A 21384-nucleotide genomic window follows, 5' to 3' on the forward strand; every position below is an offset into this window, starting at 1 on the left:
GTGTGTGTGTATGAAATATCAAATTAAGATAGTATTAAGATAATTTTTATTGTATGCAGATTTCTTTTGTCTTAAAGATTATGAAAGTACTTAAGTAGTGGCTTAATAACCAAACCTCATTGTGCACGCACACACAAAGGATGTGAGTAATGAGTAATTTAACCGTGTCATGGTATCAACCCCACCTACTTACCATTATGCCCCATTAAGTAAATACATTTTGACACTTTTAGCACTCATTTATTTTTGAATAGAAAGCAGGGTAACTCTGTGTTTGTTTTTAACATGACACTTGGCTAATTTAAAAAGAACAACAAAAAAACTGATCTTTTGCACCTTTAAAAGTGAACTGAAGCAATCCCAATCTGATTCAGTGTCTCCACAGGCTCTGTGTGGAAGAGCTTTACTTCACCATGGTGACTGATTGATCACTACATAAATTGCTCCTTTTTTTAAATAGATGAAGAAAATACATTGTCAGAAAAATTCCCCTTTAAAATGCACTACAACTGGAGTAATGCAAATCATTTAACAAATAAAAAAATATTCTCTTGACTGAACCAAAACAAAATTACAAAGTGGAAGGCAGGGTTTGGTGGTGGTAGGGTAGGGAAGTGTCTTAGTGTGTTTTCATGTGTGTGTGTGTGTATACATATACATAGCAGTAATATACATTTAAATATTAAAAAAAAAAAGAGAAAGCAAAGCATAAAAAGGTAAAAAGGAAAAAATACTACTGTGTTAGTATCAGTCTCCTGGCTCTGATAAACCCTTATCAAAAGTACAACGTTGCTATATGACAAATCAAGAACGGCTGGTTATCGGCTTAGCAACTTCCCCTATGACTTTGTCTTTACCTTGATATCATGTAATTACTTCCCTTTATCATTTGAATAATTTCTCCAGAATGACAAAGACGTCATTTACATTGAATTATTAACCCCCCCAAAAAAAAATTTTAACTAAAACTGTAGGAATTTTGAGCCCTCCAAAAGTAGTTTGAGACCACAGAGACTGCTGCATCAAAGAACTGAAAAAAATATGAAAAAGTCAAGTTAATATACTTGGTAACATAGTCAGTTATAGTTGTTTAAATGTCTGCTAAAGAATGATACCCACTCCAAACTTGTTGTCTGGAGTATCTCTGAATGACAGTAATTTGAGTAAAATGGTTCTTCCTAATGTCCAGGTTATTGGAAAAAGAATTATAAAGGAAGATCTAATTAAGTGTTTATTTTTAAAAAATTAATTTCTAAAATAGGAATGTTCTTCCACAGTGCAGAGCTGTTGCACCAAATAAACTTAGAAAGAGAAGTTAAAATACGTTCCATTCCAGAAATCCCAGAAGAAAAACTATTTTGTGTGCCCCGCTGTAAGTAGGTGCCACTTTTTTAAACTTTAAAAGAACAGAAGTTTAATTAAAAAGGTATGTTACAAAAGGCACTATTGAGCTTGCAAAAGCATTAAGTGCAGTTTTCAGGTTTATACCAAATAATGAAGCTATTTAAGTGTGTATGAAACAGTCACTAGTGAGCAATAGCCATCAATCCCGTTAAGGTTTGCATTCGTAAAGCCAGGCTCTGTACCAGTGAGAGCTACAGGTGGTGACGGGACCAGTACTAGATGATAACAGCCTGCCTACCATTAGTGTTTCTTTAGCCATACATTTAGGTTACAAAAGTCCCAGAAAGCTATATACGCACATTCCCTGTGGCACCCATGAGTCCTAATCCACCTTTTTTTTTTAATTGCACAGCCTTTTAAGGTTTTAATTATTTTTCTAATCAGTTTTGTGTTTAAATATAAGCTAGGTTGCCTTTTTTTTTCCTTTTTAAATGTATTTATTTTAAACAGCTAGCAGCACTAGAGAACTCTTTCTGGAAGCCTTCTTTCAAGCAACATTACAAACATTACCTGTCTTGTTTTTGAAAAAGCAGTCTTCAGTCTCAGCATTGTACTGGCAAAACAAGTCATTTTTACGGAAGGCTAAAAAAAGAATAAAATTACTGACTGCTGTAATAAAAAGTCATTACCACATCCAGGCTAGAGACATAGTGAAAGTGTAGATTTCAGTGAAAATAGTTGTAGTCCTTATTCGTCTTTCTTAACAGTTGGGAAATAAGTAGCCGTATCACGGGCCACTGGATACTACTGTAATATATTACAATCTAGACCATTAAGATATGTTGCTGGTAAACGTCCTGAAATTATTGCTGATGTGCTTTTCCATAATAACGATTAACATCTGCTAATGATAAAAGCTTTTGTGGGGAAAAACAAACTAATTTTATCTTTTAATCTTAAAACTAACCTTTAGCAGAATACCAGTAATTTCTAGTGTCCCTTTACTAAAACACTTGTTATTATCATGGTGTTTGTAACAGCCTCAGCTTAGGTAAAACTTGAGGTTTTCTGTGTAAATACATGCATACATATATATGTGTGCATATGTGTGTGTGTATTCAACTATCTAGATCAACCTGCTGGCTGATTATGCACGACGGTATCACATTCATACCCGTCACTGGAAAGTCGTTGTTACTGAGGCTCTGGCTTACGCTTTTCAATTGCCATGTTCCCCTGCAAGTGGAAGAACATTTTACAGCTTGCTGTCCGTTCCTTCTAGTAAGATTTCTGGTAAGACTTTGCTGCTGATGTGCTTCCTTCAGACTACCCAGCTAAAGAAATGTAGTTGAGGGCTAACGAGTTAATTGTGATGACAGCTGGTGATAGTAAAATACCACCATTTCTAAGTAAAGGTTCAGCTCACTGCTCTACTGGCAACAAGGGTTAATTCATAGCTACTGGACAACTGCACTGACTGTCACTTAACTTCTTGCATATCACCAGTAATCTATCATCTCATATATGGCAATAAAGACATATATTCAATTTTTGCAACATACATTTGTCCTCCATTGAGGAAAAATAAATAGCCAAGTGCAAACCTCATGTCACTTTAGTAACATTGTAATTTTTTCCTCCACTCTAACAATGAAAATATAATTAAAGTTCCAGGAAAATAAATCATAGTTTAGTGAGCAGGAGGCTCTGAGAAATAACGCAGTTTTAACAGAGCATGGTTGATACAAGCTGGACTGTACCGCCCAGGGCTCCCAGGGTCTGGAGAGAACGCGGCAGCATTGCCATATTTCCCTGGGCTTCCTGTCACAGGACTGTTTCTTCCTGGGCTAGAACACACTGAAGCATTTGGTGGGCCAGAAGCTGTGCTTTGGGACTTGAATCTTCCCTTCAATGCGGGACTTGGCCAACTGGAAGAAAGACAAAAGCATTTCGCATTTTGTTAAGAAAACTGCACTAGAGAGAGCAGTAGTGTCACTCAGTATCACTTGTAAGTCTTAGAAATAATGCACCAGCAGAGAAGCACGGTAACTGGTAGATGTCTGAGAAGAAAACGTGACAGCACAATATATCACAGTGAATTAGACATGGTGCTTAATTAGTGAAATGTAATTTGCTCCAGAATGGCCATGAAGAAGAAATGGGTGCTTGTGAAGCACCCTGATGATTTTGGTCCAATGCTCCCATAAAAAAGGGGCATTAAGATCAAAATCCACTTGAGCTTGGTTAGTGCTGTAGGTATTATGGCTCATTTGTTTGGCTTTACAGCAGTACCTTTGCCGGTCAGATGACGAGTACGACTGCACCGCATGTTTCCATTTGTAAATAAGGGGGTACGTCTGTGGATCAATCTGTGCTGCTTCTATAGCTGCTAAGACATCGCTGTCCAGCTTCGAGGGCTGTTCCCTAGAATAAAAACAGAACAAGATGAAAGAGAATGACACGTTTGTCTAGGCAGTAAGACATCCCAATTCCAAAATATTTTTTTCTATAAAAGCAAATTACCCATGTTCCTCTATAAACAGTTTCTGTATGAACTTTTTGCAGCAGGCCCAGCTATAAATAACTGTCCATTATTACGCAGTAGCCTCATTTTGAAAGTTTTGAAAATTTAATCTGAGGACATCCCAACAGTGTAGTGAACACTTTGTTAATCTAAGATAGGCACACCATGAAGTTACAAGTCCATCAGATGAATGGTAAACAGAAAAGTTACCTGAAACTGCGATTTGGAAAGATTTCATCTGTTCCTTGCGTTTCAGATACAGTATTCAGGTAATTAGTTGCAAGAGCCCTGTGGCTACTGTACAAGCACTGAAGCACATTAAATGTTGCTTAGTATCACATGAACTTAACCTTGCTGCGAGTGATACTACAAAAAGCATTCTGTTTTGCATATATGGCCCAAAGGACAAATAAAAGATGATTCATACCCAAGCAGAAATAATTTCTTATTTGTGGGTGGAGTCTTCAACAGAAATTTGTGGGAAGGAGGCTCTTGACATATTTGTGCCTTATTAGTCTGAATTCCAGATTCCATGGACAATCGCTCCTTTTCTGATGGTATTTTGTGTTCTGTCCTTAACTTGGCCTCTCCAGGTTTACCTGTAGCAAGTGGCTCAGAAGAACTTGCCAGTGAAACTGCATAGCTGGTCATATCCAGCTGGTCCTTGGCTATTCTACCCTGACTTGTTCTTTGAGCCAGAATTCTCTCATTCACACTTTTTTCACTGATTTTACTTGATTCTCCTGCGCCCTCTTGTTCTTGGAAGGTCAGGCTTTCAAATTCTGACATCAAACTGCGAATGGGTGATACACGGCATTCTTCTCCATCACGCAAGTGCTTTCTGTCACTAATTATCCTTTCATTGGCCACAGGATTACAAAATCCATTTTTGCTAGAAGAAGCCACCTTTTCGTAGTGCCTGGGGTGATCCGCCGTTTCTATGATGTTTACTGTACGCTCCAGCGACAAGATATCACACTCAGAGTCTCCAATAGCATCGATGCTAGGCTCTTTGGACACAATAGGTGGGCTGTTATTCCGTGCTGCATTTTGTCTGTTTTTAATTTCTTCTAAGCTCATGTCATCATCATCCTCATCCAAAAACGCTCCAACAGAAATAGAATTGCAGCACTTTTTACTCTTGCCTGTAAACAATTTTAATAAGAGCGACACATAAACTGACTTGCAACAGAACTCCCATCAAATAAATAAAGTAGGAACGAAACCACAGTCTTTATGCCTTATTTATCAAGCCCCCCTGTAATTTTACTTCTGCAGCAGATTGAACTAACCTAACTTAACCTACAACGCAAAATGACAACCTCATGGATTAATCTTTTTTGCAACTAACCTTTTATATCCTAGCTGTCCAAGAACCCTATTTCCTACACTCCTTAATTCAATCATTAGCCAGCAACAAAGGATAAAATCCAAAAGCAGAATAGGCTAGGAAAACGTTACTAATATGGAATAGTGTACGTTTTTGTCTCCTCAGCAGCACAGATGCTTATGACTATTCCAACGATTATCCTTCAGGGTCTTGTCCGCCCAGATTTATCCCAGTACCAGACCACCTTCAGATCCATAGTCACAAAGGAAATAAGGAAGGAGTACAAAGACTTGGGAGCAGTGTGTGTAGTCCAAAAATACATAGCAAGCAGTGATCTAAGAACGTTTAAAAGCTTCCTGGGTTTTGTTGAGTCTCTCTCTCACCCTGAAGTGTAAATTGCTAGTTCAGTATTTTAAGAAGTAATTTATTCTGTATCTGTGGATTACAAAATTCCATACTCTACAAAGGAATTCCCAAATGCTCTGAAAAAAAATTATATACTGAAAGTGGAGGTGTTCTTACAGGAATTTCATTTAGGGGCTATAATCAAGTAAAGAACTTCTAATATAAGATAAAGAACATCTAATGAGGTCTGTTCTAATTCTCCCATGTTCACATTGTTGTTAGCTATTTTTTCAATGCTATAATCAGACTGTTTGGATAACAGATTGATAATAGCAACCACAACAAGTGAATACCATTTCCCTGGGCACCATGCTTTTCCCTCCCTCCTCTCCCTAGGTACAACCTGTTGTTTGTAACATTTGCCTTTTTCTTACCAGAAGGATGTGGAGTTTTAAATCTATTGCAGGTTTCATTTTCCCCTGTCTCTTGCTGAGCCTTTTCGCTCATTTCCCGATGACTCAGGTACTCTTCTAATTTTCGCAACCCCTCCTGGGAAGACAGATCAACAAAACAGCCCAGAAATTCCCAGTATTCAACCCACGGGAACCCCAGTTCATGAGCTAACTCCCTGCAATAAATAAAATAAAACGAATCATTTGTGAAGACATAAATATTATTTTGACAATAACTTTTTCTGAATACATTTTATCAGCTATTAATAGGAGTATAAATGTGCAACTAGGCAACACAATTCCGCAACAATCAACAGTCTGTGCAAGCGGTACACACGCTGTTAGCAAGCGTAGTATCATCTGGTTTTTTTAGAATATTTTTCAAATGTTATCTGTTTTTACAATTAGCACTGTACATATTGCCATTTTTAAGCTGACTGTATCTAGACATCAGATCGACATGAATCCACACAGATGTAGGCATAGTTTGAATGACACTCCATTTAATAGCTTTCTTTTTTATTATTTGGGGATGGGAGAAGGTAAGAGGAAGCAAGGGGTTCTTTTAAGGAAAGGAATGTGATCAGCTGGTAACAAAGTATGGTTTTTTCTGTATATTGCTGATACAAGGTATTTTAACAGCAAGGACACATGATAACACACACAATTTTTGTAAAGCAGAACATTTGTATTAGGACTTTTTCATTCTGCTATCTTTTTAATAGTTCCACATTTTACAGAATAAGTAGTTTGAGCATAATTTTAGATCTCCTGACAAATTAGGTGAGTGAATGTTTGGGAAAAGCATTCAGCGTGTATCATCAAAACCAAAATATTTTGTTACTGGCAAAGCTGGAAAGCCAGGTCTCACAGTTTTAGCTGAAGTATTTTGTTCATACAAAAGTACAATAAAAATCCAAGTACAATATATGTTATAAAATATTTCTGGCAAATAACTTTGGCCCAAAGAGATTGGTCGCTAAGTAATAATTGTACTCTTAGTACAAGTGTTTTGCTTTTAATTGCGCTATTGCTAATTCTCTATACTGATACTCTATTAGATACCTTCCAACTCTTTCAACACCTCTTTCCAGATCAGATTTCCTGACATTGTGAAAGAAGCCAGCTTTCTCTCGGGGTGGAGTCTTCCACAGCCTGCGAAATTCTTCAGCCTTTAAAAAAAGAAATATTTTTTTAAAAATCACCACGTACAATATGAAAGTAAATCAGTGTTGGCAAAATGCCTACCTATAAGGTTTAGAAGACATTTCGCTGTGCTGTCTACATGTTCAGTCTACAGGCAAAAAAACTCAGGTTCTGCCACAAGTATTGCTCTATTCTAGCTAGGAAACATCTCATTTTGGATCTAAGGTTATTCCTCCCAGTATGTTTATTAACTTTGGTCTCGTAACCATTTATTAAAAGAATAATGATGATAGTATATAACCACCTTAACGTAATCTGTATTGATACTGGATCTAGGTGGTTTTAATTTGTGCACAGCAGGAAATAAGAGGTGTATCTTACAACATTATAATTTTATTTAATGACAAATGTTCATTTGTTTAGAGGCTTCCAAGATGCAAAGGTGGTGTTTTTACATGTATGTATCTGATTCCACAGACTTGTTTCAATTATCATAATATATTCTTGCTGTTTATTCAGAAGTTTGAATTTGAACTCCCACACTTTACGCCTTTATACATGCAACAGTGACTAGGATCAGTAACAGTATGTCAGTAGTCAAAATAATGCATTATTTACACCCTATGTAAAATTTTTTTTTGAGTATAAAGCATATTTACATTTCTGTCAGGTGAACAGAAAATTGACCAAAAAGCATCTTTAGAAAAAAAAAAATTCTTAAGCGTTTTGGTAAAACTCCGTCCTGTAGGAATTAAAGCATCACAAGACAGAACATTATCAATCTCATTTACTCACTACGTCTAAAGCTGTTGTACTGTCAGCATGGTCATATGAAATGAAAGAGTAAAGGAAATGCCTATAAATTTAAAATACATTTCACCGGTATCTAAGTATTCCTCATAAAAACAAAAGACTTTTCCTACTATCTATACAATCACTACTCTACCAAAACTATCCAGTAGCCACTACTTCCTCATCAGCTTTTCCATTTAGAAAAAAATATGAACATTAACTCAAGAAGCAAAGGCACGATGAACTACTTCAAACTTCCTAGAAATGAGACAAAGATGTAGTTTTTTTAACCCAGTTCACAGCAACACGTAAAGGCTTGTTTTGCCTAGAAAGTTAGAGAAATTATCTGTGAGACAATGCAAGGTTTGTCAAAGAGTACTCTTTGACCAAAATGATTTAAATAGATTACAGTAACAAAAAGAACAAAACAACTTTCTTTCGACTAGATTGGCTTCTGCCCAGAGAAGCTGTGGCTGCCCCGTCCCTGGCAGTGCTCAAGGCCAGGCTGGATGTGGCTTTGGGCAACCTGGTCTGGCGGGAGGTGTCCCTGCCCATGGCAGGGGGTTGGAATTGAAATCTTTAAGGTCCCTTCCAACCGAAACCATTCGCTGATTCTATGAAATTTCCATTCTTATTTATGCCACCTGTTTCTGTGTTTTCAGCAATAAAAAGATTTAGAAGTTTCTGTGATTTTCCCTCACTATGGAAGTAGACCCTGTTCAAGAACAAGAAAGCCACTATCTATAACAGGAGCAACAATGAACTGTGTGTGTTTTCTCCTTATTGGAGAAAAAAAATGAAAAAGGAAAAAAAGGCATTAGAGTTGGATGGAGTTCTTGTTATATCCTTACCTTTGAGGGGCTCATGGGGCCTGCAAAAGCTCTTATAGACAACACCGGATCTTTGGGGCTGCCAGGGTATTTAGATAAAGGTGTCTGGGGGCTCTCATCTGTCTGATCAGGTGACCAGGGCGCACCAATTACAGGAGCTGAGGAATTGTCTTCTGCTCGCAGCAGTGGTACATAGTATCGACCTCAAATAAAATAATACAAAGCTTTCTTAACTTCATGTTACGTTAGCCTGCTGTTTCTTCCAAGAAAATCAATCCTTCTACTTCACCATCTGACTTTCATTAGTAAAAATGCTTGTAATGCTTGTAATTCAAACTCACTGTTTCAGTATTTATTGACTGCTTGCAGGTTGTAATGCAGTTCAGGCTCCCTTCTCTCTCAAATGCAAAAATGCATGCATTGATACACACGACAATTCCTAAAGATTGTCAGCAAAGTTCAAAACTTAGGTTTTCAAATGCCCAAACTCACACGTGACAAAACAGGGAAATCTTTCATGTCAAGGAAATTACGTGACTTCCAAACATGACAAATGAACCTCCTGCTCTGTAGAGGGCTTTTGTTTGCTTTTAGATTAAATTTCCTGTTATAGACTCAATGGATAGAATAAGGGCCATGCCTACCTTACAGAGCTATGAGGAACACCTTGTGATCCATACAGTAAGAGTACTGACCACATAATTTGAAAGACACAAAAAGTTCTCTGTTCCTTGCCAGTTTTAGAGTTTCTTTTTGATTTTTACAGCACTGTACAGTAGCACCACTTATGAACAGAAATGCTACAGAAAACAAGACAGCAAAGGTCCTGGTGAAGAATAAAATGTATCATATGTCTGATATGGTATATAACTCTGAATACAGACCTTTCAAATACTCTCTTAGTTTTTCTTTCAATTCTGCAGATTTATTCTTGCTTCTCTCACACACTACCTGTTAATATAATAATAGTTGTTTATTAATAAAACATAAGGCATCAATCTCCAGTCAATTGCAATGAGTTCTTGAATAGTCACATTACTGGCTTCTATCAATCTCATCCAGTTCTTTTAATTCATAGTTCAACTAACCACTAAAATACACCCACATCCATAAAATGGACACTGTAAAGACAAAACAGGGAATCGTAAAATCTAGAACTTTCTTTCGGATATAATCAACACAAAATATTTTTCACGTTATCAGAGATTTACACTCTAATCATGGCACTAGTATCTCAGCCTTCTATCTACAGTAGTCAGTAAATGTTCAACCTTGAAAAATGCTGCTAAGGCATAATGTTTTTGTTGTGGACCATGGAGAGACTTACTTCTGCTGGAGTTTGATCGTATTTGTTCCTTGGATTTTTTACAATAGCTGGGTGTGAGGTAAGCACATTAACAACGTCCAAATTCCCAAACTTGCAGGCAAAATGCAATGGAGTATCAAATCCCTGTGACGGGAAAGAGGGAAAATTCACATACATTTGGAAACACAATAGAGTCACTCCCCTGTACTTTATTTTGAGACTTAGGAAGTAACCAAACATCATGACTGATTGACCGGGCTCTTAATAGATCGTTTCTCACCATACTGTGGAATAATGATGATTAAAAAACACAAAACCCACGAACAGCTCACTTTTCCTAGAAATGACCCCTTCTACTTGTCTTTCCTTCTCCCTTACACTTCTCTAATCCCTTCCAGTTGTTTTCATAACAGGAAGAAACTGACAAATGTACAAATCTTACCATTTTATCTGGTGTATTAAGGTAAAGGTCAACAATATATCGGATGCGGTTCTTTAACATTGTACTATCATCATCTGGATACATAAGCCGCATAAATTCGGGATTTTCCAAAGTGTCCAGTAATAACTGGCAGATACCAGGTTGATTCTCTTTGGCAGCAACATGCATGACATTGTACCTGCACCCTTCCTGAAAACAAAAAAGACTTTGAACAAAACAGACTTAGACTGAACAGAAATCTAAACACTCATACTCTCTACTGATTTAACGATGAAAATACAAAGGTTCCCACACAGTCTTATATTTAGATTTTTATTTCTTAATATTATCTTAGGAAAATACGTTTACAAAAACAGTAGGTAAACATTCAGAGCTGCAATAGGTTATACAGCACTGTGAAGACATGTATCTACATACCCACATTATTCTTAAAATTAACTACATTATCCTTACACTCAACTATAGTCTGTTTTGACATTTAGGGCAAAAACGTAGCAAAGAAGGTACATGGTATTAAGGTATTACATAATAAAAGGAGATAGGAAGTGCACTATGTAAAAAGAGCAAGAAGGCATATATATAAAATTCAGTGCACTGTAACACATTACGTACTGAATGTTAACAGCCTCACTAAGCTGGTTTGATAGAAGTTAGTTGTTAAAGTGTGATTGCCAGTGTTTGCTAAATGATAAGCTACGAGTGGATTTTAGATCCACAGCATGTTTTGAAATTTACAGCATGGTGGTCCCAAGGTGAGCAGTGCTGTAGGATCATCTAGTCACAGCCTAGACACTCCCCTGTTCCATAATATCATTCCATTAAAAAATAGTGGTTGAAAGTTATCAATACCAAGTGAAGACAAGGCTATTCTTCATTACTGATCAAAACTATTCTTTCCCTCAAGAACTGCATACTCCATTTCTTTAGCTCTTCTGAAGCAAAGAAAACTCAACTATCCTGGGGGTACTTCTGAAAGACAACGGCCACATTTCTGTAAGCTTCCAGCTAATATCAGTAAACACCGAGAAACTGTGCACCATGGAAAGAAGTTTTTCTCGAAGGAAGAGCAGGAACAACATTAATTCCAGTTCTGCTTATCAGGCCTCAAAGTTAAATCACTGAACTAGAACTGGGATTTTTTTATATTTTTATTTTTTTACCTGCACAACTGTTGGATTGTCTCCAGATCCAATCAGATAGCGAGGGTTGCTCCAAATAAGTTCTGAAAACGTTGATATATCTCCTTTCTCAACAGCTTTCCGAAGTTTAGCAGTAAGATCCTGAGTACGTGGACTTTTATAACTGTTGGCCCTTTCCTTATTAGCAGTTTCCGTCTCAGGGGAGCATAAGCCATCTATTAAAACAAAAGTATCATACTTCTATATGCATTCTTTAAAGTGATCACTACTTTAATACCACCATCATAATCTTTTAATCTAAACTATTAATTTTTCCTCATTAACGTAAAGAGGTAAATACTTATATATATATATATATATATATATATATATATATGTATATATATATTATTGACAAGACATTTCAACAGACTAGTAGGTAGTAACAGGTAGGGAGGAAAATATGACTCAATTGTCTTGTGAAACTGTTTCAGAGTTAATATGGACTGAAAAATTGTGTAACTACTAATCTGCTTCCATCCAAAACTAAAAGCAAAATTCAACAAGAAATAAGAACTTTCTGAATATTTGAAATTGCTTTTGCAATTATATGATTCAAGTCTCTTTAATCTAGCAACTGGGAACACTGTGAAATACGATCACGGGTTACCATCTTATTTCTGAATATCAGACCTTACTGAACAATTAAGTACAGTTTTAATATACTGTGCAATTTTACCTGCACCTTATTAAACCTGAAACTCCTGAAGCCCGTGAGTAGAATCAAATGCCACCAAATATAACCAGACACTACTAAGCAACATATCTATGCAGGCTGTTAACAACATTTCAGATTTGGAAGAGTAGCAATATTTTTTAGTGTAAAATTTGTGCAAACCAGTACAAAGGCAATCATTTTAAAAATAATAAATTTATCACAACAAACCAATCGCAATTCATTAAGATGCTTCGCGGTATCGCTTTGATTTTTTTTTTCTTGTTATAAGTACATTGGTTATGAAGTGGTCGGTTCTTTTCTGATAAAAAACAGATTGCATATTGTATCTACAGTACACATGAATACTCTCACTAACCTCTGTTAAATGATCCTATTTTCATTGGAGACAAAGTTAAAGAGGACTTGGTTGGAGATGGAAAGTAATCGCAAATTCCTTTAGCAAATTTCTCAGCATCTTCTCTGTTTGAAAAAGCTTTAAAACGGGAACCCTTAATCATCTTAACAGCTTGGAGAGCTTCTTTTTTATCTTCATAAACATGTATTCTCTCTGAAACAATGTACAATCAACATTGGCATTTCAATACCTCAGATTTGTTCCTAGAAACAGATTATAAAATTATCAGACTACCCTTCCAGTTTAGTCGTAAACTGCTTCTCTACGAACATGGCAAAAGAATCAAAGTCTATTTAAATTTTATCCTAGGAAACTGGGAGGAAGAATTTTACACATTCCAACTAACATCAGGTGCTATCTGTACAGTGGACGTTCACATTAATCAATGTTTTGAAGATCTCTTTTATATACAGCCAGCTTCTATATGACAGTATTTCACATCTAGACTGAAAAGCAAACTTTGAGCTGCACCCTGCACTATTTTCCATGTTTTTCTGTGCAGGAAGCTCAGTATGTAAGTGACCAACCCACTGTCAGAACTTTCAGACTTCTCCACAGAACCTTAGATAGCAATCAAACCATTCTCCTTCCTCTCCTTTCCCATTTAAGTAATTTTGTTCAACTTAAGATATGGGACTATCTTTTGTATGAGAACAAATACTTACTACTGCCTCAGAGTGCATGACGCTTTATGCACTACTGTAAGCCTGCCACTAGGTCGCTTAGTAATTCCTTATGGCAGTATTTACAGGTGAAATGTGAAGAATGACCAATGCCTCTTGATACCAACTGGCATTCAGATAGAAAGGAAAATATGAAATTTGTTAGATCATTTTAGCTTCAACTGATGATAGTATAAATAGCTTTTTGATTGTTTATTTCTAAGATTACTTTTTTATTCTTGAGTGGAAATAAAGTCACAGGAGGGGTACAGGAGAAGGAGAAAGATTTTTTCTTTCTATTTTTTTTATAGCTAAGCTATACCTAGTAGAGGATTTTCATGTGCATCAAATACTATGGCAGAACAGCTGGGATGTTTCATAACTGTATTTCCATGCCTCAAAAGATCCAGTAAGTGCTATATACAGGAACAAAAAAAACACAGCTTCAATCAGCGCCTAAAATAGTAGCACAGTGGTGTTTGTACCATCTGCTTTAAAGAAAAAAGTCTATCTAGATATGATTGTAAAATGGTTATTGTTGGAAGTAAAAAACCCAACTGTGTATGTCCAATTTAAGATAATACTTGTCACAGATAGAGAGAAATTGGGGCAAGTCTGGCACAAGCACAGAGCAGAAGAAACCACAGTATGTCTTACAGTGCTTTACAGAACATGGATTCTAATAATGTAATAAAGCGTAATATAAATTATGCTAGGAAAATCATTTGTAATAAAGAATGTGAGTATTATTATAAAGGTCTACTGTCTTAGAAAGCAAAACACACAATCTCTTAATAGTCAAACTTTATGTTTTTTTGTTTGTTTGTTTTGTTGTTTTTTTGTGTGTGTGTGTGTGTTGAGAGGCAACTTCATATGTCATTCCTCAAATGGATATCTCCAGCTGTCACTGAAACAGCACAGTTGCAGTCTATGGTGGACTTCAGGAAAGGAATTTAAAAAAGGATGAAATACCATCCTGATTTTCCAGATTGACTTAAACTAGTCAAATGGGAGTACAGCATGGATTCTAAACTCAAAGTAATCACATTACCAAAATCAACACATCTTAATTCTACAGAGTACTTTCTGTAACAGTTGCTTATACATCTACCTCCTCATTAAACCACCCAAGTATCACTGAACTCTCAGTCTGACTACAAGGGCTACTAAGCAGAACTTCACAGAACAGACGTTCAGTTTAGGTCCTAAATGAAAAAATCCTGAATAACCTAGCTATGGGATTGTATGAAAACCGAAACAACAACAGTGTGACCATGTCCCAACTCACAGGGCAAACAGCCATGAAGCAATTGCAGCCAAAGGTTAATTATGTCATATCTGAACTAGCAAAGTTACTTGTAACCTACATAAAATACATTTGTTAATAATTAATAAAGCTTAGTCCTTTTAAATACTGGCCCAATGTTTCTTAATACTAATTCACACAGATATGTCCACAATTAACTCCTGCACAATAGAAATTATTTCATTTTTTGGCAAGACTGCTACTATTCACTTAGTTCTTCCTCTCCCTTTTTTCTCAAGGGAGAAAAAGAAAGGTGAAGAAGTCATGGCAATTTTAATAATGTAAAATCATGTGCATTCATGCTTCACAAACAAATGCTTTTTGCTCATGTTTGGTGTCCACTCACCTTTACTGCCTTAATTTACAGTGATATGTAACTAGATATTATGGAAAGCACTCCTGAGAAAATAATACTTTGTTTTACTACACAATATGAAAAGCACAGGCCAGATTTGAGCACCTCAGAAACACACATATGATATTTACCGTTTCTTGCCAATATGTCATCATAAACGGGACAAACACCATAGTATAGCGGAGGATCTCTGGATGGCGTCTGAGCACTCATCTGTGAATCAGCATATCCTGCTCCACAGACTGGAGCTGAACAGTTCATGTGCATCACACCTTCTTCTTCTGGAGGGTTCAGACCCACACAATACCCAAAGTCTGCCTCTTCAGGAACGTTTCCCTCATGGTTGTGATTCAGCATGGCATTTTTCAAAGCCTTTTGAGATTCTGCCTGGCTGCTGTCAGATGGGACATTTCCAGCAGCAGCCTCTGACCAACCTGATCCTTTTTCTTCCAATGCTCCTTGCTGCTCCAACAAAAACTGAGCCAATTTTTTTTCAAAAATAAACCTGGTAGTCGAGGTAATGGGCCCACACTTGAGTCCTGCTCTTACAACTTCTTCTCTAAGCTCATCAGAGGTGAGCTGCTTCAATCGGGATAATATTGCATCCATTGTTATTTCACCTGTAGGAGGGGGGAAAAAGAGATGAGAGGAACCGTAAAGACCAACAACCTTTCTCCTACTATTTAAGCGCTGTATTAAAACAAAGAAAAAAGTATCTTATAACAATTTTTCTGATTCTGAGGAGGTGAATGCACATGCAGAGAAGGCAAAATATTTTTCGACCCAACACAACAGTAGAGTTTTCAAGCCACGAGCCTTTAACCATTATTCCCTCTCCTCTCATGAATACTTGAAAGTGTATTTACAATGTACATTTTATTTTCTTTTGTTCTTTTTAAATTTCTTTAACACTTTCAGAATGTAAATTCAAACCAGAATGTTCATGCATGAAAATGTATGACAGGCAGGGAAAATATTTGACTCTCGTCAGGAAATGAACAACTGGGGTGAGTAATGGCATAGCAGGACACGATAGCTACCGCAAGAGACTCAGGTTAGACAGCGCCTACAGCTAAAGGCACAGCCGGTATTTCTGTTATTTCACTAAGAATTTCTAGCTGAAAAAGTGTAAGACGGAAGCATGATGCAGCAGCCAGAGGAGTCTATCTCTGGCAGTGACTCAAGGCTGGAACTATTTACACAACATATTTTTTTCTCAGCCCCCGTTTTGACAGCAAGCAGCCAGAAAAACGGTTGATCTTTTCACATTTCCCTCCTTGACAAAGAGCAGCAACTGAAAGAATTTCTGTATTTCCAAATGAAAACCCTTCTCTCTAGTATGACACCGTAAATTTCCCTGCTCACTTCCCTCCACGTTACCCACACACTTACAGCTTCTGCATAGGCAGCAAAAAGATACTGAAAACATGAGGCCAGTACAAATTCCTTGCTGTGAAAAACCTTTGAACCTAAAAAATACAGGATTTGGGGTGCTCAGTAACATAAAAAGTTTCAACATTATTTCATTAGATACTACATCCATATAATCACAAAGGCTGTGAATGTTGCCTGCTGTACATGATTTAGAAATGACAGCATTATGGCAGGAACGATTACGCTGCCGCGCTCCTTTAGCTCGTTTGCGCTCCTCCTTAACTCAGCCCTTCCCTCACCAGCTAACCAGTTCACGCCTGGGGCTGATGCTCATGACATTTTTAGCACCAATTCAAGCAAGTTACTGCTTCACAAAAGGAAGAAGTAAAAATAGTATTTAAACGGTTGTATTTGCACACCAAGGCATGGATCAGAAACTCAGCTAGGACTATTTCTTTCTATTTAAAGCAAAGGGTTTTCTTATTTTTTTTCTCCCCTGTAGCACTCCCCATGCACTACTTTCTGCTGTTTAAGCATGGTATGAGAAACACCTGGTCATTCAAAGAGTTCTCCTGGTTTATGAACAGGGTTTAAAGCAGCGCTTCGCATGAACCAGAACATCCACTACGACGTGCATCTTTGGGTTACTAACGTGAGGCTCGAGCAGTGAGCGGCCGCACCCTAGGGCAGCAGGCCTGCAGCATTTCAAACACGGGATCCTAACACGCTCAGTGTGCTTTTTGTCAAAGCGTACAAATTCAGAAGTGATTCCAACATTGCATCTTCATCACAGAATTGCAGTATAGCCAACACCCCTTTTATTTCATTCGTATGGCCAGCAGCATTATCACAAAATATATCAACAAACTATACATGACCGCATTGCTTTTTAAATTATCTGAAGGTTAAGTTGGCAAAGAGCGAAACTTCTCAATATAAAAAAATTCAGTATTCATAAATTTTTGGAATAGCAAATACAGCCAAGGAAAATTCTCACTGGCATCAGAATTCAAAGCTATCGTATTTCTAAAACTAGGAAATAGTTTCTAAAACTGTGGAAACAACGTTAATGCCAAACTTTAGGTAGACTTTCAAATATTTTAACTTGGCAGGTATAGTTATGTGAGTGTGAGGGATGTTTTCTTTGAGCAGTAATTGTTTTTTTTCCCCTTTTTTTTTTTGAATGCCTGCTTTTAAACATGTTGTGCTTAGAGCACGTACCTCAGTCCCAGAATATTTCACAAATACTAACTGAAACCTTACAGAAACCCTGGGAAATGGGAGTATTGCAGCTTCAGAAAACAAGCTGTGCAAAGACACGGTTGATGCTGCTGAGCTACCTCCCCAGAGTATTCCAGCTCCCTCGTGATGCCTGAACCTCCAGAGAACCTCACTGCTAGGGTTATCTGACCTGCCCATGGCCCTGTGACTCCGCAGACACACCTCAAGGGTCTGTGAGGGTGGTGAGGCCCTGGCCCAGGATGCCCCAAGGAGCTGGGGCTGCCCCATCCCTGGCAGTGCCCAAGGCCAGGCTGGAGGGGGCTTGAAGCAGCCTGGGCTGGTGGAAGGTGCCCCTGACATGGCAGTGGTGTTGGAACTGGGTGGGCTTTGAGGTCCCTTCCAACCCAAACCATTCTCTGATGCTACAATTTTCTCACTTCATTTTTTTTTAAAAAGTTTTATGCCACTCTTTTAATTAAGGATAAAATGTGGCCATGACGTTATATGCAAGAATATTAAGACTTTCTATTCTGATCATTTTCTTTTTGAGATTAACTGAAAAAATGCAGTAAAAATGAAAACTCAGAGCAAGAAAGGTTATTGCAGAAACATCTCAACAGAAGTAATTTGAAAGACATTATATAATGCCTTGAAGAATTAATTCAGGAAACGTTCATGTTTTTAGGGTTCAGAACCAGCATGTTCATTCCAAACACTGCACAAGAGCAGAGTCTAAAGTACGTATAGTTCATATACGCAGAGCACGCAGGCACACGTGAAACCTTTCTCCTTGGCTTGTGGTTAAGTCAAAAACATAGGAAAGGAGTGATTTCTCTGGTATCTTAAGTTTTGATAGAATTTACTGCCTAAAATTTAATTTTCTTCCTCATCAGTGTAAGAAAATATTTATTTCATGCATCCATTACAACCGTGTACAACTACATCAGAGAGTCAAATGACAAAGCAGAGCCTCCGTGAAGCAACTGATCTTTGGTTTCAGATCTGTCAGTATGAAGAGTTTTCTGGATAAAAATCGTTTGCATGACAAGTCACCCAGCTGTCAAAGACAATATTCAAATTACCTGCCTACTAGTTTCGTGATAATATATTTTCCTGTTTAGAAACACAATTCAGTTTCTCAAAGCAACATAGTTGTTTGGAATCTCCCACGACAGTTTATTTACTATAGCATTAAAAAGATAAATATTTTTAATAACACGGTTTATTTTAGAGTTTTGAAATTTATTTAAAAATAAGACAGAACTTCCATGAAATGTTTGTTCTGACGTTAAGCTCTTAGCTAATGCTGATAAACATCTATCAATTTTTAAATGCATCGCCTATTTCCATCTGTCCAAAACAAAAGGTGTGACTTGCTAACCTGCACAACAGCAGCTGTTTTAAGATAATCCTTTGACGGTTCTGTACGTGCAGATTACAAAAGGTTATTATTTGAACCTTTAAATACATTTTCTGTAATTTCAAATGATCCAGAGTATGGCCAGCACTACTGCAATTACTTTTTTCTAATTTAACACGCAAGGTCTTACAAGCTACCTTCAGTGGTTTTACAAATAGATTAACCACTGTAACAGTCACCGCACGTTTGTGGCTTCTTCCTAATCAATCAAAACCTGAAAGAATGGGCAAAAAACGTGTTTTCTTTTGCCTTGCTACATAAGTATGAAACTGTAGAATCTGCTTCAAAAAATTAAGGCCAGTACCAGGAGAGAATGAATAATCAACTTTTAAGGGCAGCAATGCTATTCTTTCCACTATTTATCCAATCGTTCTGTAAATTAGCAATGCAAGAACACTGTTTTTTTTTTTTTTTTTCACTACTTATCAAATCCTTCAGTAAATTACCAATGTAATAAGTCTTTTTTTTCCATTACTTATCAAAGCCTTCAGTAAATAAGCACTGCGAGAACACTTTTTTTTTTTCCCACTGCTTATCAAGCCCTTCAGTAAACAAGCAGCACAAGCACACGTTTCACCCCTCGAGCCAGGAATTCACCACGAGACACATCCTGCCTGTCGTTGCACACCGACCGAGAGGGCTGCAGCGCCGACCCGCAGGCTAACAGCGGCTGTGCCCCCCGCCGTTCCCGTGCCGCCGGTCACCACCTAACGGCTCCGAGCGACGCGGCAGGGCCACACCGACCCGCAGCAGAGCCGCACCCCGGCGCGTGGGGGCCGGGCCCCGAGCCCAACGGGGCCTGCAGCAGGCCACCCGGGGCCTGCCGAGCGGGTCCGCCCAGCCCGGCCGCGGGGCGCCGCGGGGCGCCGCGGGGCTCCCCCCAGCCCCAGCCCCAGCCCCAGCCCCAGCCCCAGCCCCGCGCCCCTCACCTGGGCGGCTCCCGCCGCGGCGCCGGCTCCCCTCAACGGGCGGCGCGGGAGGGCCAAGCGGGGCCCGGCGGCCGCGCGGCCTCCTGTCCAGCAGCCGTAGCAGCCAGCCTACGGCGCCGATGACGGCGCAGGCGGCCAGGAGCTCCCAGGCCGGCCAGCGGCCCCAGCCGCCCCCCCACAGAGAGCCCCAGCCGCCCCCAGCGGCCCCTGCCCAGCGCTCCATGCCGCGGCCCGCCCGCCGCCCCTCCCCGCCGGGCCGGGCCCGGTACCTCAGTGGCCTCCCGCCCCGCCGCGAAACGGCCCCGTTGCCCCGGCAACGCGCCCCGCGGCATGCCGGGAAGGCGGCTCCTCCCGCCCGGCCCGCTCATGGGCGTCGCGCGGGGGGCGGCGGGAAGGCGGCGCTGCTCCCTCAGCGCCCCGAGCCCGGCCGGGAGGGGTGCGGGGGTGGGGGGGGCCGGCCGGGCCTTACCGTGCCGGGGGCGGCCGCTTCGGGTCCCCCGCTGGCGCTGCTGGCCGCCGTTCGGCGCCTGACGGCGGGGGAAGGCCGTTGAGGGCCGGGCGTGGTGGCCTGCGAGGCGAGCGGCCGGTCCAGCACCGAGAGGCGGCTGCTGCAGGAGCGGCGAGCAGGCGGCTGAAGCCGTGTGGTGGTTCCGTGGTTCCGTGCCTCCCCTCCTGCAGCCGGGGCCAGCTGCCGCCGAACCGAGCCTCCCGCGCCTCTGCCGCCAGGCTCCCGCTGCCCCGGCCGCGGTGCGCGGTGGGAGGGAGGGCGCGCACGCCGAGGAAAGGCCGGTTTCTAAATGAGTGCTCGGCCCGAGCCGACAGCTCGCCGCTGCGAAGGAAAGATGTGTGCCGGGGAGGTACGGCACAGAGTGCTGCTAAAGAGCAGGGTTTTCTGGAAGCTTACTGGAGAAGATGTTCGATGAAAAAAGCTCCTTTTAATGAGGTGAAGTGTCTGCTGCTGTAGAGAGAGATGCTTTAAAAAATGCAGTACATGGTATTTGTATTTACAACTTACAGTATTTTTCAAGATTCAAAAATCCTCTTTTAACAAGACACAAGAAAAAGCCGGGTACTGTGGCACTTTAAAAAGCTCAAACTCAAAATACTGCAGTAGTTTCAAACATGTACAGCATAAAAAACGAAGGTCTTAGTACATGAGAAGAAAAAGCAGTTAACAGGTTTAAACTAGTCATTATGTGTAAGGTAAGTATTTGATGGATATGGTGAGACTACACAGGCATTGCACTACAAGAAAAGGAAAAAAACAACAAGACAATAGGCTTTCAAAATAACACGTTTTTTTAAGTGGCTGGGCAGCATATGTCTCAAAAGATAAAGTCCAACAATAAAGAGAA

The 21384-nt window shown here is 39.5% G+C and overlaps 1 protein-coding gene across 2 annotated transcripts; it reads right to left on the reverse strand.

The window, feature by feature from the left end:
- Positions 1-224: 224 nt before the first annotated feature.
- On the reverse strand, positions 225-20933 carry ANKLE2 (ankyrin repeat and LEM domain containing 2). 2 transcript variants are annotated; one of them, XM_040577747.1, is made up of 13 exons: positions 20499-20933; positions 15217-15705; positions 12724-12915; positions 11672-11865; positions 10512-10700; positions 10091-10213; positions 9648-9714; positions 8785-8966; positions 7061-7167; positions 5978-6171; positions 4296-5013; positions 3637-3768; positions 225-3272 (listed from the first exon to the last, which is right to left on the reverse strand). In XM_040577747.1, exons 2-13 carry the CDS (start codon positions 15692-15694, stop codon positions 3035-3037), a joined length of 2814 nt encoding a protein of 937 aa, XP_040433681.1. In that variant the 5' UTR covers positions 15695-15705; positions 20499-20933; the 3' UTR covers positions 225-3034. The 2 variants fall into 2 exon arrangements, with proteins under 2 accessions (XP_040433681.1, XP_040433680.1); XM_040577746.1 differs by lacking the exon at positions 20499-20933 and adding an exon at positions 20030-20267.
- Between the last annotated feature and the right edge of the window lie 451 nt (positions 20934-21384).

The sequence above is a fragment of the Cygnus olor genome, chromosome 17 (genome assembly GCF_009769625.2).
Source record: "Cygnus olor isolate bCygOlo1 chromosome 17, bCygOlo1.pri.v2, whole genome shotgun sequence".
In the NCBI taxonomy this organism is placed as follows: Eukaryota; Metazoa; Chordata; class Aves; order Anseriformes; family Anatidae; genus Cygnus; species Cygnus olor.

Excerpts from the sequence above, each read along its gene's own strand:
- ANKLE2 (XM_040577746.1), bottom strand. The coding sequence starts at position 20,252 with ATGGAGCGCTGGGCAGGGGCCGCTGGGGGCGGCTGGGGCTCTCTGTGG. Across the intron at positions 11,866-12,723 it reads AATAGGATCATTTAACAGAG|ATGGCTTATGCTCCCCTGAG; the intron begins GTTAGTGAGAGT and ends TTGTTTTAATAG. Across the intron at positions 6,172-7,060 it reads GGTGTTGAAAGAGTTGGAAG|GGAGTTAGCTCATGAACTGG; the intron begins GTATCTAATAGA and ends TATTTATTGCAG.